General features: G+C 44.4%; 1 protein-coding gene across 9 annotated transcripts in view; it reads right to left on the minus strand.

Moving 5' to 3' along the window:
- Positions 1–843: 843 nt before the first annotated feature.
- Positions 844–27,183, minus strand: part of EVL (Enah/Vasp-like) — a 159,640-nt gene continuing 133,300 nt past the window's right edge. For 4 of the 9 annotated variants that reach the window (XM_069783475.1, XM_069783472.1, XM_069783473.1 and 1 more), the window contains exons 4-15: positions 21,890–21,953; positions 17,655–17,716; positions 15,540–16,403; positions 13,329–13,558; positions 12,556–12,677; positions 9,034–9,094; positions 6,919–6,985; positions 5,495–5,561; positions 5,328–5,390; positions 2,945–3,011; positions 2,510–2,567; positions 844–1,450 (exon numbers count right to left, since the gene is read on the minus strand). In XM_069783475.1, the coding sequence (XP_069639576.1) occupies positions 1,413–1,450; positions 2,510–2,567; positions 2,945–3,011; positions 5,328–5,390; positions 5,495–5,561; positions 6,919–6,985; positions 9,034–9,094; positions 12,556–12,677; positions 13,329–13,558; positions 15,540–16,403; positions 17,655–17,716; positions 21,890–21,953 (1,763 nt within the window). In that variant the 3' untranslated portion in view covers positions 844–1,412. The remainder of the gene's footprint in view (positions 1,451–2,509; positions 2,568–2,944; positions 3,012–5,327; positions 5,391–5,494; positions 5,562–6,918; positions 6,986–9,033; positions 9,095–12,555; positions 12,678–13,328; positions 13,559–15,539; positions 16,404–17,654; positions 17,717–21,889; positions 21,954–27,183) is intronic. The other 5 variants (XM_069783476.1, XM_069783479.1, XM_069783477.1 and 2 more) reach the window with 4 other exon arrangements.

The following is a 27,183-nucleotide window of genomic DNA, read 5'->3' on the forward strand; positions in this document are numbered from 1 at the left end:
GCAGGGGGCTTGGAAAATATTTGACAGATTTCAATAGCTGAGCTCCAACCTCCAATCCTTTTGCACAAAGTTATCAAGAAGATGGTATCAAGACTACTGCCGTGCAAAGCTTGCGCCAAACTAAGTCAAGCAGAAATTTCCAAGATTGCGCTGGTGGAAAGAATGGCTCTAAAGAAAAAAAATGTTATGGCCTGAAAGATATGGGTGGGTGTGCGCTGTTAAGTGTTCAGTGTCCTGCACTCCTACCTTTGACTTCACTTCCCGTGAAATAAAGCTGAAGACCTGCACAACATTAACAAATGAAACATGTGAGATACTAACAAATGACTCCCCTTAAGCCTTTAGTTCAGCAGTGCTGTGCCAATGATTTCAGCCTGCATCCTCCCAGTACCTTCGGTAGCCTTGTTCTGCATAAATACCCCCCTTTTATTTACAGGAAGCCGTTACGAGTGCAGGTGATGGGACCTGGGTTTTTTTCAGTGATGGCAGGAGATGCAGTGGGACAGTTCGTGGTAGCCTGAGAAGAGCCATAAGCCACTGTCCTTCGCTGACTTTGGCAAAAAGTTGCTGAGGCCGCCGCAGCCTGACTGCAGGAGCTGGTGCTCAGCCAGCGACGCGAGGAGGGCCGGGCAGGGGAGAGCCCCGTCTCCCGGTAAGAGAAGGCAGGGCTGTGGCCGCTGCACCAGCCGGCACACGCTCAGGCTCTCCCCTCGTGCTCTGCGGCGCTGGCCAGGCGGAGCTGGCACCCCACGGGGAGTCTCGGTCACGTTCCTCTCGTCATCAACCCAAGTGACGTAAAAGCGCAGGAGCTCAAGGGATGAATGAAACAAAGAAAGGCAGGGCCATGTGGACAATAAACAGTTTATTACCAATATGAACACAGATACTGTGATGCACTGACGTACCATTTTTTTATATTGTGATAACTCTGAGACAAAGAACTTGTTGGCTGACAACTAACATGTCTCCGTTTCTTCTGGTGATGCCACAATACATTTCTGTTGGCAAGGATCTTCATTTACATTGCAGACTACTAGTAAAATTACTTTGAAGTCATCTATCAAAAGCAAATGGTTCACGTGTGTTCTTATCTACTACTAAAAAGAAAGGTAATACATTTAAATAAGCAAATACAAAATACAAAAAAGGCTGACAAATCCAATGTGCAGTGTCAGATGAAATCTAAAAAATCCAGAAATTTAAAATTTAATATTCTTTAGATTAAGACTTTTAAAATGAAGCGAATCCAAGGCAGCAGCAAGCTTCAAAGTGTGCTGAGTCTGCTAATAAAAAGGGTATAAGAACAAAGACTGTGCCGGTGTCCTCTCTCACCATCTTGCATGACCTTGGTACACTTAGAAATGATCCGATCTTCCTAGCATTCTTAGTACCGTCCAAAGGCTTTGCAATCATTATGTTGTACTGATTCTACTCAACTCCTGCCGTATGGCTAGAAAACCAAACCAAAAAGTTAATGCATAATGTTATACCCAGTGTGACGGAAAATGCTAAGTATAGAGGTTGCAGAAAGTACACGCTGGTAAAAGGATGAGTGGAGGGTAAAAGGATGAGTAAGGGTAAGCAGTCAGCTGTTTGCTTGCAAACTGCAGTACTGGTTTAAGAAGTTGCATCCGTGGTTTATGTGAATGTCTTATTTTGCACTGGAATGAACTAGGGAGGCTCTGAGGGCCAAGCTGCTGGGACGGTAGCATATGGGCGAGGGTCTGCTCAACTGCAAACTGCCCCGAGGTTTTGTGAGCACACGGGTCTGGGGCAAGGGGACAGGGAATGGATTTTTAGCTGTTTTACAGTCTCCTCTTTTTCCCCTTCTGTGTGAATCTAAGATGGGGAGTGCAGGGTGTGGACATGCATCTTCTATGCCCTAATGCGGGCTTCAAATAGGTATTTGCTGTGTGTTTCAATAATGGCCCTGAAAAATACATTTAGTCATATATTGCAGAGCAATTTATAAAAAAAGTACTGATACATTTAGTACAGCTGTTGTACTTTTCAATGAACTATAAAAATATGTGGCTATTTGGAAAGCTGTAATCGAGTGAAGGTCTGAAATAGCTCTTCAAGCATAGGAAGCCTACAGAAGATGCTCGGGAAGGATTTTCAGTTTGGTACCTTTGTCCCCTCCTCATCCTGGACCTGTGTGGCCGGCTAGTTACAAGCGATTTCACGCTCCCTGATTGTGATAAATTGATAAGCCACAGGCTACGGGCAGGCCCTTTCTCACCCTCCCACCTGTGAGAAACATTGGCCAGTGAATTTCTCACAGGTTGGGGGTGAAAATGCTCGTCAACAGCATAAAAATAATGGATGTAAACACAATGTCATGATCAGAGCTCAGATAAGGTAGACGCTTGTTCTTCAAATGTGTATATACATCAGAGCTGCTCAGAGAAGTCTGAAAACACCAGGGAACTCTCTGCAGTTCCTATCATCTTATCTACGGGAAATTAGTCATAAAGATGAGAAAAATAATAATTTTTCTCTTTCTTACCATCAATTATCTCCTCTTTCACTTTGTGTAACTCTCTTACAACTTCCTCCAATATTTCCTGATGAGACAAAACACAAGTCAGCTGCTCAGAATTTCCTTCTAACCGGTGGAAGAAAATGCAAGTTTAACACGGTTGTGCCTGTCCCCCGCCTCCGCTGACAATCAGAGCCTAGCACTACTAACAGCTACGTCTGCACTCCCAGGCCAAGGATGCAGAAGGTGCTGGCACATTTATTTGCACATTTCTGTACAGACATCTTGATCAAATAGCAGTGAGATTTTGCTCTCTTGCTGCTCACCAGCTAGCCTTTCTCTAAGCACCTAGTTATAGAGGAAATCAGAAGACTGAACAGCTGTTTTGCTTGTACAGCGCATGCATGGGGGAAAATGGGTAGCTCATCAAATCTCTTAAGTGCGAAAGACCTTTTCACTCACCTGTTTCATTCGATCAAAATCTAAGGCATCCATAGCCACATCATTGCTGCTGCTCACTGGCTTCATCCTTGAGAAATGGAAGGAGAGCATAAAAAAGCCAGTCAGTTCCTTGCAACACACGCTAAGCTACACCCGATGGCGTGGATGAAATCCCCCCCGGAGCAGAAGCACCCCTGCTCCAGCGCTGGGCCGGAGTCTCCCTCTTGTGCTGCTCAGGAGCGTTCAGCAGCAGGAGAGCAGCAGCACTGCTCCCGTTTGCACAGCCTGACCCTCAAAGATGCTGCTTTCTTCTATTGCAGACATATTGGAGGGAGCACAAAGACTGCGCTGAAACTTAATTTACTCTCTTTTTTTTTTTTTTTTTTTTTTTTAAGTGTCAGGAGTCTCGGTGATTTCAGACTAGAAAATGCTGAGATGTCTTCAGGGGATAAAGCCTGTTTGACAATGTATTTTATTACAGCATTTGCAATTTGCAAGCTAGATATCTGGTTTTCTCTCACAGTCTGTTTTCTGTACAGCAACTCTGTCTTGGCCACCTAGACTTTAACCAGGTGCTAAAGTAAGAGTAGAATACAGGTTAGAAAAATACTATAGAGAAAATAATAACCCAGTAATCCTTTCCTTGGAAGGCCTGACTGAGTCAGGTGGAGCTTGTTGATAGCACTGTGTAGCACAGGCACTTTTTCTTGACCCAGAAACAAAATCAATCTGGCCTTAATGGGTAGTACACTTGAGTGTTATTATTCTTCCAGGACGATATTAGTCAGTGGACTGAACTCTGATGACGGCTGATAAAATAAATTAAGGAAGCAGAAGCTGCTTGGCTTTCTCTTTTAATCAGTAACTCTAATAAAACATTTCAAAAATTAACCATGCTATATAATTCATAGAAAAGGCTTCAAATAACTTTGCCATCATCTTTGGGCCCAAACTGGGGGCTGGCAGAGATTCTGCTGCTCCTGAGGGTACACTTGGTCTTGCAACCCTTTCTCAGGAAAATCTTAACATGTCTCCTACCATCTCACAGCTAAATTGGGAGTTAAGACAGATCCAAATGCCATCTAACTGAGCAGGAACGGAAGCAGATCACCACTGAGAGCTTTTGAAACCTGCCCTGCGTCCCCCACAGAAGTCATTCGAGCAAGCGAAGACTGAGCACTAAGGTGTTAAACTAGAAAAGGATTTTTTTCCCACTGAACTCCTCCTTCTCCCAGGATGGAATGGCATTATAGAAGACAGCTGGTGAAAACTTGATGGCTGCTTTAAATAGCTCACGTTTCATTCCCATTTGCAAGGAGAAGGAATGGTCTTTCTCTATCTACTGGAAACTCTCATATATTTCCTAGAACCAATGTGTCCCATTGGTTTTAGGAGAGCTGGAGGGACTATATTTTGCTCTAGTAACACTGGTGCATCCCTCTGAATGTTTGGGCAGGGCACGTTCCAGCATCTTTAACACCACAGCAAGTACATGCAGATCGTTGCCATTGGCAACTTTCTCTCTGCAGACTATCAGCACTATCGTATACGTAACAGCGTACAATAAGGGACAACTCTTTGCAGTAAATGCTAAACATATGTAAACCTGTGTTCTACCTCCTTATTCAGCTTATCCATCCATCTCAGTGTCCAGTACTGCAGTAACACTGCGTGGTCCTGGAGCAGCACTGGAAGGAAGTCTCTCTTTAGCTGTCCAACATCAAACTTTATCTCAATCTCTGTGGGTAAGAACATGGGTGGTGATACTGCAGCTTGGCTGTTCTGACCAACAGGAATTCTGGAATCCTACTTTAGGCTTCTTGGCTTTTGACACCTGCCAGCTTTTGTACCCCATATTTCTGAATGCCCTCTCTGTGGCTGGGCCTTTTTACAGCTCAATGTTATTAACTTTTTGCACCAAGCTTTGCTCTCCTTTCTCATGAACTCACTGGAGTTGCACAGATGGAGGAGTAAGTTCCCTTCTCCCAGTTGCAGGCTCTTCAGATAATTTCTGCCTTTGCTTTTGAATTTCTGCAGAGGCTGGACAATGAAAACTTCTCCTATTGGCAGGGTCATCCTGAACCTGCTGTAAAAAGATGCTCCAAGCCCTGCCTTCCACGTGGCACAGTGCACTGCCAAGCCCATGTCTCTGATTCACAAGCACGGATGCTTTAAGCACTTGCTTAAGGGTGTGATGCCTGTGCCAACCTGGGCAGGGGGGTGTTTCCATGGAACAGGCCTTTGACACGACACACTCTACCTTCACACTTTGTGCAGCGACAGACAAAGCAGATTGTAAGAGAATGAGTAAAAGATGTGACCGAAGACGAACATTAGTGCTGAATGATGGGATTAGCCAAAGGACAAGCCAAGACGGTTAAGAAGCCGGGCCGTTAGCCAGTACCTAGAAGACACGTGGGATTGTGTGGGGCTCTTAGCTTCACAGCTCTTCACCACTGATGGATTTCTACAGCAATGGAATGAAACAAGACATGAGTTGTGCACGTGCCACAGGGACAGCATGACCATCCCGACTGCTAGCCAGCCACGGGGACACCCCGTGCAGCTCACCTAGAAAGTAATGAAGATACAGGCTTTTCAACAGAATTGCTCCTTTCCCATGGCTTCTTCCCAGAGTCTGGAAAACAAAAAGGAAAAGTTACAGTTTATTATTTTTTTCTCTAATGATAAAAAAAATCCTTAAGTTGATTGTCTTATACAGCTGCTTTCATTCAGTGAGGATGAGTGACTTAGAAAAGATCCAGGAAAGCAGGATGGCTGAATGAGTGCAGTTGCCTACATGATAGAGAAAGCATTGGCAGAAATCTGCTTAGTGATCCCTTTAATTAGGGACTGGAGAGTTAACTAATACTAAAAAGACATGGAACTGGAACAGTAGGAGCAAAGCATGAATCACTTCTATTAAGAAATACAGGCTAATTGCTGCAAGGCTTAGTTTATTTAGTACAATACTTATTTATATTTTAAGTTAAAAAGTCTTAGTTTTTTTGTCTGCATAGTTGGCAGGAAACGTGGGTGTATCTAAAAAAAGGCAGTGAGACCCCCACTATGCAAATCTCCACAGAGAATTTATTTAATGTTGTCTACATTTCTAACTCACAGGACATTCCCAAAAGCTGCACCACATAACCCTTGTTACCGAGAATGCTTACTATTGTCCCAATTTCCTCCTATGCAAATAGTCTAAAATAAAGTGGACTGTTTCAGAGACTTGAATAGCACACAACTTTATACACAAGGGTTTGCTCCTCTGTGAGGTCCTAAAAAGCTCTTTAAAAGAACTATGGGCACTCCCAGGAAATCTCTAGATCTCATTCCTCATTTATGCACACCTTTCTCCTGGCTTCTTCCCCTTCCCTTGCAAAGCACGTAAATCATGGCTTTGTTCCAAAGGGAAGCTGGAATGGTTAAATACTCATTCCCTTGGGAGAGATTTCTTTTAGCATGTATGAAAGCCAAGGCTGACTCAAGGATGAATCTGACTGGCTTGCAGCTTATCTACTCAGTTACAGTTATTTGAGCTCATCATAGGAAAAACATATTTGGGGGGCTCCTTAATTTCACATAGTAACTCTCAGGATCAGGCTTACTGCAACAAGTTACTATGTTAAGGAAGGATAACAGTCTGAGACCCAAACCCCAACTGTATAAACCAGGACAGCTACAGCACCAAAAGTAAAATAATATATCTTTTTTCTTTTAGAAGATTTAGGTGCACAATGTTGAAGACACAAATCCTCAGCTACATGACTGGACTCCATTAATTAAACTGGCTGTATTGTCATTCTCTTGGCTGTGAAGCATATAAAATCATGATTTCATGCCAAGTACAGTTTTTAAAACAATAGGTATTTGGGAATTTTTTTGTTAGTTACTGCTGCTGCACTTAGCAGTAAGATGATGATCCTAGAGCCTAGAGGTGGCAAAGAAGACTAGCTTAAGACGACTACAACACTAGTAGTTCAATTTAATACCTGACGAATTTTGCTGCTGCTGGGCGGGACCTCGTGTACTGGGTGAAGGAGAGGTGCTAGCATCATCCTACAAAGAGAAAAACAGGACATTACTGAATTCTGGAGATGAAGGGCAGAGTCCTCTCCTACTCTGGAGACCAGCTGCAGCACAGGTGGTACGAAAGCAAGTTTCCTCCAAGCATGTCCAACAGGCACTGCTGCCAAGGTATGGGCTCAAGTCTATTTAAACTTTAACCTTTCTCTCCCTTTAGCATGGCAAAATACACCCTTTCTATTTTTTGCTAATATGGACACCTTTTCATGATTCCACTGAATCACTCTCATCCCTGTATGCCAAACCAGGCTGAATTACCACTCTAAAGTGCTGGTTGCTGTTGTCTAAATACAAACCATCCACTTCCCAAATTTAGGAACTCTCTGTGATATGGAAACTGAGCCATCTGAAGGAACAGTAGGTCAGATCCCAGCCTTTTAGCCCAGGACAGCCACTGGTATCAGTGAGAGTAGTCCAGGTGCTAACAGAATGTAACTAAGTCGATCAGTACTCCTCCTAAGTAGAAGATTAAACACTACATCACAGATTTGGACTCTTTTTTCTGGGATTTATGTGTGACAGATCATAAACATTCACCCATATATTTGACATTTCAATATTATTTAGCAGCCCTCAAAACACACTCAGGCAAAACGGTAACTGTGCATTGTAAAATGGAATTGCACCCAGTTTGACGGAAGATACCCCCACCACAGAGTGTACTCAAGATACACATGAAACAGATGTTCTCTAAAACACCTTTCTAAACAGTTTGGTGCTATCGAAAAGTTTGATTTGGGATATAGACTAGTGCAGAGCTTCAAGGAGAGAGAAGAAGGGGCAGAAAGACAGCAGAGGCTGAATACTTAGAAGCTAAATGGTGCCTTTCATCTCTGAATGGTTCAAAACCAGCTTTGAGGCAAGATTAAGAGCAATGGTTGCATAGCGGGTTCAATAGGCAAATTCCACGCTTGAAGCACCCCTTGAGGAACATGCGAAAATTAGCTGCTTTTCTCCTTAAACAGTCCAAAGTGCTTATTCCTGTTCTTGCTACAAAGCTTTCAGACTGGGGTGAGACCTACATTTTCTGAATGAATCTTCTACTGAGCAGCTGTTACTTTGTCTTTGGAGGGAATACCTCTGTAGAGGTGATATGAGGCACACATGATGCTTTACGAACTTGCAGCCATGGTAGAGAGCCTTCATGAGGGTACTGGCTAGCAACAGGAATGCTGTATGAGCAGCAGCCCAGAAAAGCACCACATGGGAAGGGACACAGCATAAATCCTGGCCTCTTTTGGAACTGGAAAGATCTCCCATTCTTCATCAGTTCAGGGGGTAAAAACGTGTTTTAATCTGCATGTTGAACTCAGAATTGCTGCATCAAGTTCAGTGTAAAGACTGAGTCAAATCAAAATTCTTGTTTAATTGCTTTGTGGATAACATACAGACAGAACAGTTAAAAGAGAAATTAATCCAAATTCCCCATAGTTGTCCAAATTCTATCGCATTTTAGTGTTAAGTATCATGAACACGTCTTAACTTTTGAATGGTCTAATGGTTAATACACTGTTTCCCCTCCACCTCCCCAGAGCCGTGTTTTATGTGCACTCTGGGATCTGAAATAAGCTGATTCTTGCTTTGCATGGAGATTGGCAATCCAAAGTCACACCACATGGTTGATGATCCACTTCAGCTTAGCTGAAGCTGCAAATTTAAAATAAGAAACGTGAAATTGATCTCAAATTAACTTGCCAGAAGGTTCAATACATCTTCTTAAGGTGCAAGAATCTACCGTACCCTACCACACTCAGATCAGACTATGAGAAAGCACCTATTAATCTGGTTTGGACAATACCTCACCTATCAATAAGGTAGAAATTCTTGTTTAGAGGGTGCTGCTCCCAGGAAAGGTGGAAGCAGTTACATTTGGCTTTTGATTGAATGCGCAAATCTGTTCCTGGATCAGCACTGCTTGTCATTGCCTGCCACACACAGTGAATGAGCACAGGACTTTGGCTTACAAGGCAGCACATCAACATATTTGCAAGAGCACAACAGTGAAGGAGTCTTTCACTTACGTTTTGGCTTTCCTCTTCCTTTTTGTCAGCTGGCTTGTCTGACTGCGATGCTGCTTTCCTCCTTTGCAAAGGAACATGAGAGAGGACACACAGTCAACCTCTAGAAACACATCCTCCACGTGGGAAGGCTGATTTGAGCTCTGGTGGGAGTTATTATTTACTTAGTTCATTCTAGGGAATGCGACAAAGGCTGGATGTATTTGGTTGCGTAGGACTGGGGTGCAGGTGAGGAATCCAGACCTTGTCGACATGACTCACGGAGAGGGGCAATATTATGAGGTTGTGTTTAACAGAGGAATGCAGGGTGCAGAGCTTAAGGAAATGTGTCAAAGCGGAGGAAGGAAGGGCAGCTGGGTATGAAACTGGGCGAGAAAGGGATGGCTTCTCTCTGGGGCTCAGGAAGCGCTGGCTCCTGTGTCCTACACAGGAGGAACAACCCAAACTCCCACAGGGGTTTCTGAGGACCAACCCAACCCCCCCAGGTGGCTCAGGTGGGTATTGCAGTGATGACACTGCTCAGCCAGCTCCAATATTATTTTGCTACCTGTCCTATATCCCATCCCCCCTGTCCCTGTTCCCACCCAGAGAAAGGGCTGTGGCAGTGCTCCCATGTGATCGGAAGACAACCAGAAAAGCCCTTCAACCCAGGGCCATCCTCACCGGGAAAGATCGGGCACCATTTCTGCTCATCCAAGATGCCCTGCTCCCTCCAGGGTGGAAAAGCTCTGGCTGGAGACCGTAAGTCAGGAAACGACTGCACCAGCCTGGGTTTTCAAGTGCCTTTGGTGGGTGACAGGAGATTATTGCTGTCTCAAATGCAATTCAAAGGAAGCATTGCTCCTGAGTCCTGTAGTCCTAGGACTGGCAGTGTTGGTGGTGCCTACAGCAGTTGAGTGAGGACCTGAGACCCTCACTCTGTCCTGCTTTCCAAGGAGGGGCAAAACTCTCTGAGAAGCAAGTGGCAGAGAGCTACAATCCATCCACTGGAGCAATTGGCCATGAGAGTAACAAAAATGTTGGTTGTTTATCTTTGAAGAACACATGGTAAAACTTCTTGGGTGTTAGCCACACCGGCTGAAGAAAAGAAAACCAAATTCTTCATTTTCAAGCCCTATTTAGGGTCTAAACAGTACTCAAGTGTGCCAGGTACTGATTCTCTAGACATCCAATTTCCCATTTTAGACAATTAGGGGAACTGCAGCTCTAGTTTCCACATGGACTTTGGTTGTGATGATCCTTATCCACCTGTGAACACTACTCCTAGCAGATGTATTTTATACAAACCAATATGACAGGTTTTTCATTTAGTCTTGCTTCTGAAGTGGACAAAATTAATCTCACAGAAAAAAAAATTGCAGGTGGCACTTAGAAAGGCTTCTGAGTTTCAAAACACTGCCACAAGTTTGTCAAAGAATTTTTCTTTTCTTATCCCTGGCAAAAAAAAAGCCTCACTGGATACACAAATTGGAGGATTTCATGTAAATTTGACAAAAAAACAGAGGAGTAAAACACATGCATGTGTTTGTAGGGCACAGTGCTCCGTGGGAATTATTTCCAGATATTCAACTGCATTAATAATTTTATTAGATCAATAATAATTTTTATAGTCTTTCTCGAATATTTACTTGATTCTTCTGAGGAAAAAAGGTTATAAAGATTACAAATCTGAGTGAGGGAAATATTTGCCAGGGTGAGAGACCAGTGTTAGATTTATGTCCTGCAACAAACTTAACTGGGCTAGAAATGATAGCGGTTTGTGAGATAGATAGTTCATTATTCTGCTTGCACTTCAATAGGGGCCACTAAATCTAGAGAGCCATATTTTATACCACCTGAGCTCTCAGAAGCATCTTCCTCTGTCACTTACCCAGCATTAGACACATTCCCTGTTTCTGAGCATGTGGTTTTCTGCTCAGAAGAGGGCCCCTGAGATCCCATGCTCATCACTCAGTGATTTCTGTATTGAACATGCTCAGTTTATAAACCATCTTTTTTACCTCCTGGCTGCCAGCTTGGTAAAAGCAACCTGAAACACAGTGCCAGGTTCTTTCCTTGCTCTATGGCATCACACATAAAAAGGGTTTTGCAGCCAAAAGAAGTCCTCTCAGTATCAGTTTAACAGCATGTGCCTAGACTGCACTCTAGACTGACACTTCCGTATTTCCAATGACTTCCATGGCTTTGTGAAGCAAAATTTAGGAGACAATTCTGTTGCTGTTAACTCCCTGGGAAAGGATTTGCAACTGTTATTTTCAGCGCAGAGGCAGTATGGTGCTCATGGTAGTACAGGTGCTTTTGTCAAGACAGCGAGGGGATTCGACCTGGAGTACCTCAAGACACCAGATCCTACTGCCAAAAGCCATACTGGAGTACATTTTAGACTAGAATCACAGAGATTTCTCAGATTTCTATATCGAACCATACGAGATGTCCATTTAGCTTGCTTGCTTGAACAGAGCTAGTTACCCCAGCATCGAGTCACTGAACCTTACTCTGACTACAGACATCTTCCAGTTCAGTAAGGTCAGTCTTGATATAGCAGCACAAAATAGATCAGAAGGTGAACCAGGAAATAACTATTTAAAGATATGGAACTATTTTAATTCTGAAAAGAGAGAAAATTATCTATTTGGTATTTTACACTGCTGATAACTTGTTATAGTGTTGTGTATTTATTTAACACTTTCCAAAGGATTTCATCCACAGTCCATGTTCAGAAATCCTTCTGAAATGACCAGGACGTGGAGAAAAGTTGGAATCAGACTCTCTAAACTGGGAACTGTTTTTATCCTAGACAACATTACTTACAACCTCCATCTCTGAGCTCTATACAATTGTACCTACTCTTCATTATTTTACTCATCTTTTTCTTTCACTATTGATAAGTTAAAAAATCTTTAGAGCTAAAACCAAAACATTTAACACTAGGAACTTGGGAGTTACAGTCTGACAGAACTCAGCGGGAAAAGAGAAAGCAAAAATAATTGGAATAATTGAGTGCCTTTTAACAGCTGGTAGCTTGATACATCACAACTCACTTTAGTGGAGAATAACTTGGCTAGCCTGCCTGAAACACACCGAGTATCGATAATAATTTACCTGCCAAGATGTTGTCCTTTTATTGCACTTCTGTTTATATTTTTGGGCCCAACATCCTGAATGTGCTGCATAAAGAGTGATTTCTCTAAGTTCCTTTCATAGTTTACTCTTTCCGAAAACGGTAACTTTGAAATAGATCTGGTAAAATGGCAAAAGCCCAGAGGATATATTTAACACCTTCTTTGAAGGCTGCCACACTGCAGGATTTGCTACAGCAGCTAAACTCTGCCAGGTATCATTGCTGCAACACCTACACTTTCATATTAAAGGCCAGGCAATGCTGGCAAGTAACATTGATGCAGGACCGGTCAAATTGCAAAGAAGCATCAAAAGTGACCCATTGCTAACCAAAAATGACAGCACCTTGTTCCACAATTTGCTGCAGAGCTCATGCTAGTGCTTACTTGAAGTCTAAGTACAAACCTTTTTGCCAGTAATTTATTCATTTCTTCCATTAGTCCTCCTCCGCCTCCTCCACTACTTGTTCGATTGGCATCGCTCTTAGAGACCCCACTGGGGCTGGACCCTCCTGAACCATCTTCTGGCTTAAGACAGAAATCAACATTGGAATTAATGAAAAGTTTCATTTACAACCACACCCATAATGATTAGTTTTCCTAATTATTAGGAACAGCAATCACAATCACAGCCCAAAACCAGAAATAGGATGTGTTCTGTCTTGGGAAGAAGACCCATGCGGTCTTTACTAAAACCGGGAACAGTCTGGGTGAGGCAAATATATGGGCAAATGATGAAGAAACCCATGGTGCTGTTTGTTCATGATTATGTTTATGCACGGTTATGCAACCCTTACCTAAGCGGACACCTATTGACATGAGGCTTCAACAGTCTACACTGGTATTTGTAAGCATGGTGCTTTTATAACCACTTACGATGACGGAAAACATTAACAGATAGTACAATCGTGGACTTTGCAGAAGTAATGAAATCCTAGCAACATGAGAATTTGCAGCCATTTGCTAATTAATGTTTTCTGAAGAGCAGAAATTCTACCGAACATTTCCTGCTCAGCTTTATTTGCACTACAAACTCACATTTAAAAGTCCACCTAACGGTCAGCTGAAGCATGTTTCACCGTGTTTCACGCTGGATTTCCAGACCATTACACCAAGCCGCGCCAGGCTTTCCCGCAGCAGAGAAGAGCCCATTGGGGAGTCCCAGTGCCACCTCCTTACCCGTTGAACTCTCCTTAGTTTGGCACCAGCCAGAGCCGCTGCGAGCCCTGACACTGACCCATCTTCAGTGCCAGCCCCTTGGCCGGCGCCTGCCGGCAGCGGGGGCGGCGGGGGGGGTGCAGCTCCCATGGGTGGTGGAGGGACTGGGGGGGGTGGCGGAGGTGGGGGCCCCCCGGACGAAGCAGGGATCACAGCAGCACCACTGGGATGACCAGGTGGAAGTGCTGGGCCTGAAATGCAGAGAATACGAATTAGACGTGAAGCACGATCCCCTCCAGCCTGTGCACAAGGTCACGTTCCCGCTCCCAAGGCCACGACCTGAGTGCATGACGAGTGAGCAATGGAAGGAAGCACGAAGCATGCAGAAGAACGGGAAATGGTGGTTGCGCCAGTGGTCAACCAGCTACAGTTGTGTTCTCCTGTGGGACCCCATCACTGATAAACTAGCCTTCTCCCTCCGCTTCTCCCTGGCTGGGCTAGTGTTTTAGTCCGTGCTGAAGACAAAACACAGACATTGCTTCCCAATTCATAAGTGGCACCTTCTTCTGCTTCTCTCATAGCTTTCTACATGGAGATAATAAACTGCATCAGCCGACTCTGTGGACTTCGGTTAACATCAGCTTTTCACCACAATTGTGGGCTACAGCGACACATCCTCCTCTCTGCTGAACAGAAAGTGTGTGGCCTCAGCTGGTCTTGCAAAATAGCGGGGGGAGAGTCCAGCTCCATGCGCCCCAAGGTTCACCAAAGCTCCTCAAAGCAGCAGCCTGTTGGAGAGGTTAATGGTGGGTAACTCCGTTGCAGTGTTTTGCCTGTCTGTAAGGGGTCAGCTGAACAAATACACCTCCTGAGGCTATTTCCCCACATTACGCTCTCTCAGAACAGGCTGCTCCTGATACGTAATTACAGGTTCAGTTGTTAAGTAAGTGTTATTTTGAAAGACAGGCGAGTTTTGACTGAGGAACGTTTGGAAACTGTATTTAACATTAGCAGCCTGGTTTTCTTCTTATCTAGGTTTTCTTACAATACTGCCTTATTTCTGTGGTTACTGCTGCCATTATTTCACACTCCCAACTCCATTCTTGAAATGAACCATAACTGCTATTAGAAATACTTTAAACGTTTCAAGCCCTCTTTGGTTCACGAACATAATAGCTAGTAATTCATTGTGGGTACAGTTAATTGTAATTGCAAAACTAAACCCACCTAATTAGAGGCCAGCCTGAGGCAAAAATTGAACCGAGTCAAAATAATGGACTGATGTGAGTTTAAAATAACTTTATTGAACTAAGTGGATTTCATGGACTTAAATCAGCTGAAGGACTGAGCCTCCAGTGGATGCAGTAATATTTTTAGCAGAAAGTGAAAGGAAATGTCTCAGTTTTCTTCCTTTTCTAGGCACGTCATTTAAGCATTATATGTGGTTATAAACAGGAATGGATCCAAGTCACAAAACGTATGATCTGAATTGCAAATAGGCATTACTCGTAACTGTTCTAACTCCGCAGGCTTTAGACGAGCACTAGAAATCAAGACCATATGCAAAGTGGCAGACCCAAGCTCTTGATCTGCCTGCAGTGAAAAAAGTTTGCTGGAATAGTTATAGTGACAAGCCCCCAACTATAAATGCAGTTTAGGCCAGGAAGACAGTTTCTAGAATGAAATAAATTACACAAGCACAGGGGATTCTGGGTAACTATAACAAAATCCACGTTATATCTTTTGCTGGTAACAGAAATACCACTTAAGAAAAAGAATAAAAATCACAACCTCTACCAGTATTGCTACACAGACAACAAGTCTACCGCAGACCTGGCCTCCAGCTTCAGAAGAGCCCATCTGCTACGTTTGGACCAGCTGAAAATAGGTTTTGTACGAAGCTTGCTGCCAAATGCAATTTGACCCTGCTGAATGATAAAAATCTCCTTCTGGGCTAATACAGTAAGAATATGCATTGCAACAATGCAGCTACAGGGCCCTGGTCCTGTAATTCTTGCTTTTCACCTTGTTTTTAGCTCAGAAGGTCCCTGGACCGGTCCCAAGTGATTTTGATACTTTTCCACCTTGGTTTCAGAAACCACGTACAGCAGGAGTAGCCTTGGGTCTCTCAGCCCTTTTTCTGGTGGTCACAGGCAGTGCCAACGGGGCTTTTTAAAGAGCTGAAAGCTAAGGCTTTACACAGGTCGCAACTCATTCAGAATCAGTACTTACTCAAGTGGGCAATGGCTGATGAAGTCATGTAAGGAGGGGTCCTCCTGGGCATAGTCACCTCAGACACAGCAGCGTAAGGGGGAGGCAATGGAAGACAGTATGACATGGGCTGGTGCCACTGCTGTGGAGGACGAGATGGTGGATGGGAGGAGGGGAAGAGAGCCTGGCCAAAGGAGCTGGGGGGGCTGGTGACAGTGGGCAGCGGGGAGAAGGGTGCAGCTCCTAGGTGTGGAAGGAAGGACCCGTCCACGCTTTTCACCTGGGTCCCGCAGGGGCCTAAAGCAATTTGTCCTTCAGGATGGCCATTCAGAGGTGTGTTTGCTGAGGTCTCCTGGCCTGCTTTCCCTGTGGGTCCCTTGACCCTGTCAGGCGGGACAGGAATCACGGGCAGGATGGTGGGACCACGCAGCTGCAGGATGTCACCCCTCTGCAGAGGTGGTGAATTTGTGGCGGAGGAAGCAGAAGACCGAGGAGAGCACGAAAGAGAAGAGCGCCTGAGAGGCTGGCGAGAGGCGAAGGGAAAGTGGGGAGGATGGGGAGGTGGTGGAGACAGTGAGGTTCGCCTGATGCCTGGCGTTGCGGTCCTGCCGTTTGGGCAGGCTGGAGGGGAGGAACCCGGGGCCGTTGGCAGCTCAGAGGCCGAGTGCCTGTGCAGGAGCTGCGGGGACTCTCTGGCTCTCTGCAGGGATCTGAAAGAGGATTGACTAGCCAGCCTGGGGACAGCGGGTGCCGAAGGGACAGCGCTGGCATGAGGCGGTGGCGGGGGAACAGCACCAGTGGCAGGAGCACCGCAGTTACTGCAGGTGGGAGGAGGAGACTGGGGCTGAGAGGGGCGAGAGCACACGCTTATCTGAAGGGTGGAAACTAAAAGAACAGAAAAGACAAATGAAAAGAATGAGATGGGTACGCGGCAAGGAATGAAACCGAGGCAAAGCGGAACGGAGAAAAAGGAACCGCGAAGTAAATGCAACAGAAGCTCAAACAAAGCAAAGAGGAGATGGTGCAGGCACTGGCTTGGGGGTTTCCAGCCCTCAGCAGAACCGGAGGGCTGTGCAGAGCAAGACCCTGGCAGCACGAGATGGGCTGCACGCTCCCCCCAGGGCCGTGCGGAGCAGGACCCTGGCCGCACAGGCAGGGCTGTGTGCTCCAGTGCCAGGGAGGATCCTCCAAGCCCCCTGTGAATCTGAGTCAGGATCACGAGCATCACCCTTGCACCAGGGGCAGCTGCAAAGGACACGCTGAACACCGCAGTGGCCACCTCGTAGCCAGGGAGGGGACAGCCAGAAGCCCCCGGGAGCCACGTACCGCTCCTTGGGGATGGCAAGGCAGGATTTTGGCTATGTTCCCTACGCAGAATAGCACACAGTAACCTCTACCAAAACAGCATCCCACAATTTCTGTTGCTGACTAAAGTATGTGTGTATATCTGAGCTGGTTTCCAGTCAAAAACTAAAAAGTTGTTAACAGCTAAGGAAAAACATTTCACTTATGTGGCCAGATTAACTGAAAAAACTTCCCCAAAACAAAAGCCCAAACACAAGATGGCCATCTTGGCTTGCTTGCTCTGCCTTCTTTCAGAGAGGCAAAGCCATACTTTGTAGTTATAAGCTATTCCTGTCATCTCTTCTCAGCTTAGTGCAACTTAATATGCTATAGAAGATTTTCCTAAGCTCATTAAATATATTTTTTTTCCATTAAGCTTACAGAAGACTCCTCACTTCATGACCACAAAATCCCCACCGATGAGCATCTAGAGCTGCGTTTTCCTCTGCGCTGTAGTTTGCTTTGTGCTGCGGAGCGATGGGGAGCACCTGACCTGGCACATCCAGCACATCAACCCCTTCACGCTGACATCCCCTGGAAACGTGGCGTCACTCTTGTGGTGGCAAGGGCAAAACCTGCCTATGTCCACCTGCACACCCCAGACCTGAGCCTCTGTGAAACAATACAACCATACTCGAATGCATCTAAGTCCCTAGCTGAAAATGCTTTAAAACCCAATCATAACTACAACCACTTTTAGCAGTCTAGCTCTTGTATAGCACCACGCAAACCCCGACTACAGCTAGAGGAGACAAGCAGGGCGAGACTATATCTGCTTGGTTTGATACGTGCCTGTGGTAGAGGTTCTTCTTTCCAGAGATTCCTGGCGCTGTTGCTGTTGCTCCATCACTTGTCTAAAACAGCAATGAAAAAACCCTCGGTCATTACGTATTTTTTTATTATTTTGAGTAAAAGCTTTATCCACTGAGAAGCACTCAAGCTGTATGTCTCGGGCGGTGAGCCAGTCCCTCACAAAAATGCTGTTCCCGTGAGATGGAGGTGATTGATTTCACTCGCCCTGGCCGCTGCGGTGCCATTGCACGCGTTGGGGCAGTGTAACCGGGACATTGCCCTGCACCTGCTGGACACTGCGGGGGCTGGTTGATTTATTTAACGTAACTCCTCAGCGGGCTCTGCACGACGAATAGTCAGTGCCCAAGGCCCAGGAGAGCAGAGCAGCCACGCCGGCCGTTAACCTGAAGTGCATGAGCGTTGCAAGGGAAGAGCAAGGGGCGTCTTGCATAAAATGACACAGTCCTGGTCTTTTATGGACCAGGAGCCCGAAGGACTCACAGTTAGAATGAAAACATAACGAAGCTTGATCTGCGTTTAGGTGCCGACCGTACAAACCCGAGCCCTTTGCTGGCACTGGACAGCCTGGCGGGCAGCCTGCCGCCTCGCGCCCCAGCACAGCGGCCACAGGGACCACGACCGCCGCGTTTCCTCCACACGTGCGGGTCACAGCATTGCACTGCCTTGCACAGCTTTTTTGGCACCTTTCCCCCCAGGAGCTGCTAGCTCCCCTGCTCCCCAGGCCTGGTGTCCCATGGGGAACTGCCCTGCCAAGCTGTATTGGGCTGTGCTTTGCAGAGCTGTGCAGTTCCCAGGGTCCATCAGCAGAGGTCTTCTCTCGCACGCTGTAACTCCTCTGCAGAACGAGCTAGCGCTCCCACACCTGCCCCAAACCCACCCTGGCATTTCTCGTTCCTGCAACAGCTTTACTTCATGGGCTGTACAGTAAGGCAAGCTTAAGTCTAAGCAACACTTCTATTTTGACTCCTTATGTAATATTTGAGAGAGATCTCCCTGTTACATTTGTATTTGTACTTTCCCGAGACTGCAATTTTAAACAATTCTATCTTATTTACATACCAACAGAAGCTTTTTTTACGAAAAAAAGTCCAGAAGAATAAAGTTCCATTATGTAGGGAAAAAAAGAATGTCTTAATTTGCAAAACAAATTTCCCATATTTCAATTCTAATTCAATAGATGGAAAAGGAAAATCCACAATTTTGCTGTGGAAGGATCAATCCTAAACTGGTTGTGTGTTCAGGACAGTCAATCCATCAAACACAGGCAATTTCTGGAAAACTATTATAGGCATCTGAGAAAATTATTGCATGCGCAAAGGGGAAACAGTTTTGAGGAACAGTCTTAGTCGGCTGATTCAACTGGTTTCATTTAAGCTATGACACTTTAAACCAAATAAATAGAAATCTTTACTTCAATACAAAACCTGGCTCTTACTTGATAGTTATGGGCTGAACCCATCTGCAACAGCATCAATTGCACTGCTAAATCTTCAACTGTAAACACATGTACTAAGAATTTCCTAAGCATACCGTCCCCTACCCTAGCTTGGCATTTACTAGCAAAATTTGATGATGAAGAACAACTTGACAACATTTTCCTCATTAAACCTGGGGGAAATTCTAGGTTTATCTGGAGGACAGACTTGGAAAACTCCAGCCTGACAGACCAGGAAGAAATATGGTTAAGGTGTCCCCAAGTCATTAAGAGCTGCTGCAGAGCAGATACAGGTGCAGGGTGCTCCCCAAAACAAGGGTCAGTCACCGGCATTTGAAGTCATTGAAGTCATTTATGTCAGCCCTGTCTGCCCTTAGGCAGAAGCAGTTTATACGTGCCAAATACACTGTTCCACACATGCTAAAAGGAGAAGTTCTTACATGCTTAGGAAGTCAAATTTATTCCGGTGGAACTAAATAATGCCTGAGATTTGGCACAAGGCTGCTTAAGGAATATGCAAGGAGTAAAGTACAAGAGGGGACAAATTACACTCCGACTTAAAAATATATTCTTCGAACATTTGCGTAAAGGTCTCTAAAAAACCTTTTAAACAGACAAATTTGCAGAGTAGTTACCATAACTTCATTTCCTTGCCTCCTTATAAGATGTTCAGAAAAAGCTAGGCCTAAATTAGGTCTGCTATATGCTTAAAGAATGCATCAGCATAATTAAAGCTGAAAATCCTCTAGTGCAGATGCAGTAATATCTAAGTGCATCTACTTGCATAGTTTATTCCAGTCCAGTGGAGCAAAAGAAGCTTTCCCAGAACCACGTACCCTGTAGCAGTCAAATAATACCTACCCAAAAGGCTTTTACTGTCTCAAAATGGAAATTTTTTTTGTTGAAAAAAAAAATTATTTTTTTTCTAATGTAGTTAACCTGCTCACACTTTAAATGTACAGATTAGACACCTAAATTTGAGGTCTGAGTTACATATGGTCTGAAGAATCAGTGCTATCCACTGGTTAAATGAAGAGCTGGATCAGGCCTTTCAGCCAGGCAGTGGGGACAGGTGGCATCCCCCCTGCCTCTGGATGAGCAGGAGCTCTCCTCTGACCTTTATGATAGCTCTGCTATCCCAAAGTAAATCTTACATATCTCGAGTGAAATATCATTACCCGCTGACCCATTTAATAGTCATATGTAAATCCCCACTAAATCTCAGGCCGTTCAGAGTTATTTGTAAAGGCACAGGAGACTAGTTTCCCTGTACTTCCCTTACAGTTTTTAGAGGGGGAAAGAGAGAATCCTAAGTACCTACCACAGCCTGTGTAAGGGTTGTGCCTTAAATAACCTATACATGGTTTTGTGTAGGAACCAGTCAGAGCAGTAGCCGTGGAACATCATTGCAAATGATATATTGCAGCACTTCATCTCTGCTGCTCCAGGAGAGTGTGATATTAAACTACACAACCCATAGGGCCAGGGCAGTTCCTGGACCCTGCAAGGGGGGACCTTGCCTGCTTACAGGTTGCACTTACAAACGAAGGCAGAGCCCACTGCGCGCCTGTCATATCAGACCGACATCTGACATCTTTGGGGATGAACTGCCCCCACAGTGTGGTTCCAGTAAAATCCTTGCAAAGCTATTTATTATCTGAACCAAAAATTGGGCCAAGTCCTCTGGAGGACTAGCTGTACTTGCTGAGCCTTCCCTCATTACAGAAGCAAAGGCAGACACCTCATTTAAGCAATGCCAGGCACCAAACTTGGAGCAGTGACAGGTCCTGCCGATTTCTGTACTCCAGCGCACTCCTGATGAAGTGAGGCTCACGAGCTTACGTGTTACGGCAGAATATTCTCTGGTGTTTCTCATACAGTAGCAGAAACATATTTGCAGTTGAGCAGGAATATGGGGAACAAAGATGCTTTTTTTGTGTGTGCACAAGCCTATACTTCAACAGGGAAACACAAGCCTGGCTAAGCAGTGCTGCTGGCATGGACGCCACTGATGCCGGGCAGACAGATCACAGTTCTGACAGCATGGACTACTGGTCACGCTAGAAGACTTTGTCCAGAATGGGATAGGTTTGTCTTGGCAAAGGAAGCTGAAGATACTGCTGCTACAGGAATCTGGGCTGAATCAGCAAAGCTGAAAGGAGATGGGCCTCCTTATATGAAGACAGGCATATGAAGACAGACACTCCTGCCCACCTGCCATTTGGCGTCAGGGAGAGCACTCCTAGCAGCTAGAGAAAAGGCCGTGTGTAATAGGGCACTAAGTCTGACACACCTGCAAAGGTGAAGGGTATGACTTCACACTTTCATTTATTATCCTAGTTCAGAGCAAAACACCCATAAAAGGAACAGCATATGATACAGGAAGTAGCCATACACAAAATGAGCCTGAGCTATTACTGAGAGTGTACATGGTCCGTCAGATGCTCCCTGGGCAATATGACTGTCAGCTGCCAGCAGGTGATCCAGAACAGGATAAGGTTAGGCTTTCTTAATGTGCTTGAGAAACACACACTCCACAAAATGCTTTTAAACACATTTTGTCTTTAACTCTGAACATCACTTGCCTCTGAGCAAAGAGTTTACCTAGAGCTTCAGTTCATCCTTTAAAAGTCATTACAGAATCATTAGCAATAATTACAGAAAACTCAGAATCAGTTTAAAACGGGTGCAAGTAAAAAGAACAGTGCTTATTGGTGAGCAAGGACTGTATGTTCATCCAAGTTACAAACTAGAACTCTACCATAACTGATTAACTCACCTTCTCTGTGCCTCCATCTCATCTGGAGATGGCCCATTCTGGACCTGGCGCTGGGCAGCTGGACCTACAGAAAAAATGAGAGAATGCTATTAGGAAAGCAAACATGGCTAACTTTAAAAAAAAAAAAAAAAGTGCCACTCAGATGAATTACTTCTCCATTTTACTACGAGAGAAAAAACCTCAAGCATTATTGTCCTCTCTTTGCTTTATTTTTTTTTAATTCATTTTTTTCTATTAGACAAATCATCGCCTCCTGTAAATTTTTAGTCCCACTGGGAGAATCCAATGGCTAAATGTGTGAGCAATTTGTCCAGAAACTTGGCATCGCGGTAGCTGTAGACTACATACTAATCCCTTGGCAACGGTGAAGACCCGTAGTGTTGCAAACGATGTCCTGTGGAAGGACAGTCCATCGCACTGGGATGCATTTCTAGCTTCTACAGAGTTCAGATCTAGCCTCCCTGGATTATTCTGTGCTTGCACAGTAATTCAACCACAGTGCTGAGTTTGTGAGCATACTTGCTAGCTAGCGCTGCTCTGATGCTGAGCTGGCATCAAGAAGCTACCTGATGGAAGGAGATGCAAAATTAAACAAGCCTTATACAAAGGTGGCTTTTCTTTTTACAATGCTGTTGGTCTTCTGCTTCTGCAGGATTCACATCAAGCTGAGCTTTCACTGGCATTCACCAACAAAACCAAACTACACGTTACACCTTAAGTCACACCTCCTCTCTTGACTCTGATCATTTAATCTCTGGTTTTGGACATTTAATCAAGCACACTGACACTACATGCCATTTTCAGAAAGAAATAATTATTCTGAAAATAAAAATCATTGTTGGTAACATAAGCTACAGTGGTCTTGCATTTGGTGGAAGGAGGATTGTTCCATTGATTTGACGAGGTAGGTTTCAACTGGGACTAAACAGATAAGAGTTCTATTAAATGCAACAGCAATTTTCCTGATAAACAGCACTGAGAAATAGATCCGTTATATGCAGGAAATTATTATGCCTACCTTATTTTTTTCATTTTCAAATGCAAAATTTCATCCTTTTAAAAGTTATCCAACCGGAGTAAATCAGAATTAAAGACTTACAAACCCAAATAAGTCACTCACAAGTCATTAAGGATATTTCTCTCAATTTTCTTTATATGTTTCTGCCAGGCAGAATGTCATCTGAAAATGAATTTAGAAAGTATGACTGCGTGAAAACAGAAAGGATGGCAGAAATGCATTGCAGTCAGAAATTCTGGTGTGTTGACTGATCCTGATGAAATTGTGCCTATTTTTGAAATGTTCTTAAGGACTAACATTTGCAGAAGGGGAACAGAGCACTTTCTGAAAATCAGGCCCATGTATTCCAGTTTTGGGTATCCCAAAAATGGAGCCAGTGACAACCATTGAGTCAAAAGCTCTGACATTTAAAAATATCTTAGGACTGGGTATGAAGACAGTTCACTTCTTTAATGTCTCATGACTGACAACTTAATATTGTTTGTCACAGGCCTTTGGCAAACTATTTAGACAGAAATGCCACATTTTGTAAAGATCACATGAGACAATGCGGGCGGAGAGGGTGGGTTTTTTGGAAGCAAGCCTCAGGAAAAAACTTGGCAGGTATTTGGGAAGCACAGAGCAGGAGGCTCATGTGTAAGGAGTGTAAGCTGTAACAAGGATGCCGTGTTCCTGTGTGAATGCTTGCTTGTACTGTGCATCTTCACCACTGAATGAAAGAAAGCCAGAGCTACCCCTGAGCAGCAGTTACAGAGTGAATTTAAACTTCTTCTGAACACAGTAGGAAGACAGGTAAGGTCCCATCCCCAACCTCTGGAATTGGACCGGACTCCCCACAGTTACCAGTGCCAGCGGTTTGGACCCTGGCTCTGGTGTGTGCAGGTAACACCCACGTTCTCCTGTGCACATACACATCCCTGTGAGATACTTCAATAAGCAGACTTCTGGCTGAAGTCAGTTACACCTTCCTCACCAGGTAACGAATTCCACCATGACAAGCCTTAGCCATGCTCATCACTGCCTGTGATTTCATCACGAGAAAACTTCCCTTGTATAAAGACTCAGAGCATCACACAGAAGCCAGCACTCTGCTTGGAAAGAGGACTAAAAGTAGGTGCCAAAGCGAGCAAGAAAGGCCAGAGGACGAGGCAGCAGAAACAACAGTTCTTCCCTGGCAATAAATCGTGTCAAAGTATATAGGAGGCTCTAATGATGCCATCTTCATCTGGTACTATGGCATGAATCTTCCCTTGGGGCCAAATGCCCAGAAAAATGAGGCAGTGTGGCCAGTTTGACTAATATGAGACATGCGGAAGGAATCAAAGACCAGACTATCAACACCACAAAAAAACCAACTCTTTTTTCCTGTGGGCACTGTTATGAACTGGCTATATAGGTTTAAAACCAAACAAATCCAACCAAATCAGTTTGGAAAGCGGCCTGAAGAAATCCTTTTAAGGCAATGTTACAAAGCACATCTGGAAGTTGGGGTTGTTGCTTTTTATCGCCTGGAGCTTTCTGAAGCTGATCTTGCATAGCAGTCAGGTAAATGAAAGAGCATATGAATCTGCAAACAAGTCCATCTCAATTTTCAGCACGAAGGAGTCCTAGTAAATTCAGTGAGTTTACTTATGTTTTCTGGTATGTATGTGTATGCTTGCAGGATTAAGACCACACTTGCAACTAAACGCACAGCTTTTGGTTGCAATACGTGGTTGCAAAACGTGGTTGCAAAATGAACACTGGCTTTAAAAAATTTGTCTGTGGTACAGCAAATACCTGATATATTCCCAGGGCAGACCACAAGTCAATTCAAACAATGCTACTGGAAAATTTTTCCCCCACTTCACTGAAATAACTTAATTTCACTCCCTTATTCAGAGAGGAGCTCCATGCATTAACAGTTCCTTTTTTTTTTTTCATTAAGAACCCCAGCTGATTGTTTCAGTTGGCAGGATTTTTTCTTATTATTTGGCCATAGTGTGAAATGTCCTTACAATGAAGCATATAAAGCTCCTAATTATGTTTTGAAATTGCCAATTTCTTCATAGTTTCTATAGAAATGCTCTCCTCTTTTGGCATACAAAAACAGGAGAAAAAAGATCAGAAGGAAAGAAGCTACTTCAGACCTGACTCAGTAAATAATCAACATTCAAAAACTCTTTGTGTTAAGTGGTGACAAGTTTTCAGATATTTTTATTTGCACATTAATTTAAAAAGCCAAACAACTTTTCAGATGCACAGGCTACATGACTGCACGGCCCCCCAAAATACCTTAATTCTCTCTGATATCTTGAGAGATGAAACAATTAGTGTTTTCTGCGTAGTGACTAATTCCTCTCTTTTGCAGGTTTAGATTTCTTACTTAAACCAACACACTGCAGCAAAACATCATTAATTTATTCAAATCTTTTCCAAACTCATTTTTCTTCTGTTTTACTAGTGACCAGCAGTGAGACATTAAAGAAATTAACTGTCTTCCCTTCAAACTGAATCTTAAGATATTTTTAATGTCCTCTTCTGCACATTAGTTTTGTTTATCACAATTTTCTTCTCAAAGTGCTTTAAAAGTGAAGTACCCTAAAAAAGTTGGGAGATAAAAAAAGCAAGCATGAACAGAAGAGGAGGATGAAGCTATAATAGGTAGCTTGTCCTCCCTCCTGAGTAAAACAAGAAGCAGTGGAGTAAAAGTTGGTAAGATAATGCTACCTAAGGAAAAGCCTACATCAGCTGCAGAGGTCAATCACAGCCTGTGGGAACAGGGATACCTGTTTTGTGTTCCTGCAGAGGCTTGTATTGATTGGAAGCTGTTGGAAAAGAGTTTGAGGAAAGTTGTATGTGGAGTTGTCCTGAGATAACAGGGTGTCCAGGACAGTCACACCTTTTGCTGCCAGGGGGGTTACAGCTCTTCTTGCCACAGTGGGGAAACACACTGGTTCTATTTGGCACTGGTTGTTGTTTTGCTTGAGTTACTTGCAACCATAAGAAATAATTCTTTCTGGCATCCTGCTTGTGATCTTATTCAAACCAATCATTTTTCTATAGTAATATGAAACCTTAATTTACAAACCCTTTATAAAGAAAAAGGTTAGATGCACCCTGCTTTGGCAACCAAGATTTTGCCTGAAGGTGGCCAATACACTTAAAACTCCAACCCAAGCTTTCAGGTCTGTTCATTGCCAGAAACATAAATTCTGCTAGATCTCCCCCCCACCCCAGTCCATATTTAATAATCCAGGCAGGGATTATTTTTACACTTGGTTCTGTATGTGTATGCGCTGCAGTGCACATACAGCAGACACTGGTTTGACTGAGGGTTTTTTAAATTCAAGCGGATTGCTAGATTTATCTCCTCTCCACATTTTTAGGTATTTCTCACACCTGAGCAGACATGAACGGTAAGTGCTCTCGGTCATGGCATCCTCATTTAAACATGCTTCTCGAGTTGCCGTGTGAGCTGCCTCCAACCCTGGCAGCTTTGGGAACAGCCTCACAGAGAAGAGTGCTTAGCACAATAACCAGGAGAGACAGTTTTGCTACTGACCCGTTTGCAGCTTCACAGCTGTTGCGATCTACATTTTTAGCAACTACTTAATGCAGGAGATACGCTGTGAATGTCTGTTTCCTCGCTTCGTTGCTTTGTAATAATTAACTGCATTTTTGTATAAGCATCTTGTGATTCAGCTCAAGGCAGATTTTGGGAGCACACGGATGTTTTCCATGTTTGCTTTTTCTCCTCCCACTCAGCCACGCCAGCACCCACTCTGCCGTTCCCCAGCTGTCCCTAAAGATGGCGATGGGGAACTCCTGGCATACGGCACTGTTTTGCAGTGGGTGCGATGGTCTCCATATGCCGGTGGCCGCTCCTGCACCACTGCACCCTGCTACTGCTCGGACATGTCCGCATCTGGACCCACAGCCAGCCACAGAATAGGGCCAAAGCTGTCACCGAAGGAAAACCTATGCTCCAGCTTCTACTCTGGCATAGCTGGTGGGAAGGCACGAGCAAGCAGGAGCAACGTCATCATTTCTCTCCTGCTGGGGCAGCCCCAAGCAGGGTTTCTTTTTCCTCTTTTACTTATGCTACAACTGCAAGCACCACTGACTGCATGCATTCAAGAAAGTGGCAAAACTAGGCCCATTTCCCTGAGCAACCAGGATTTTGTGCTTCTTCAATACAGAAGGTCTAGTCTAACCCACTTACAGATCTTTTATTCATTATACACACTGAAAGCAGCCCCCAGGTGGGGTTTCTGCAACCCCTATATAGCCTCCA

The sequence above is a fragment of the Haliaeetus albicilla genome, chromosome 5 (assembly GCF_947461875.1).
Source record: "Haliaeetus albicilla chromosome 5, bHalAlb1.1, whole genome shotgun sequence".
Taxonomy (NCBI): Eukaryota; Metazoa; Chordata; class Aves; order Accipitriformes; family Accipitridae; genus Haliaeetus; species Haliaeetus albicilla.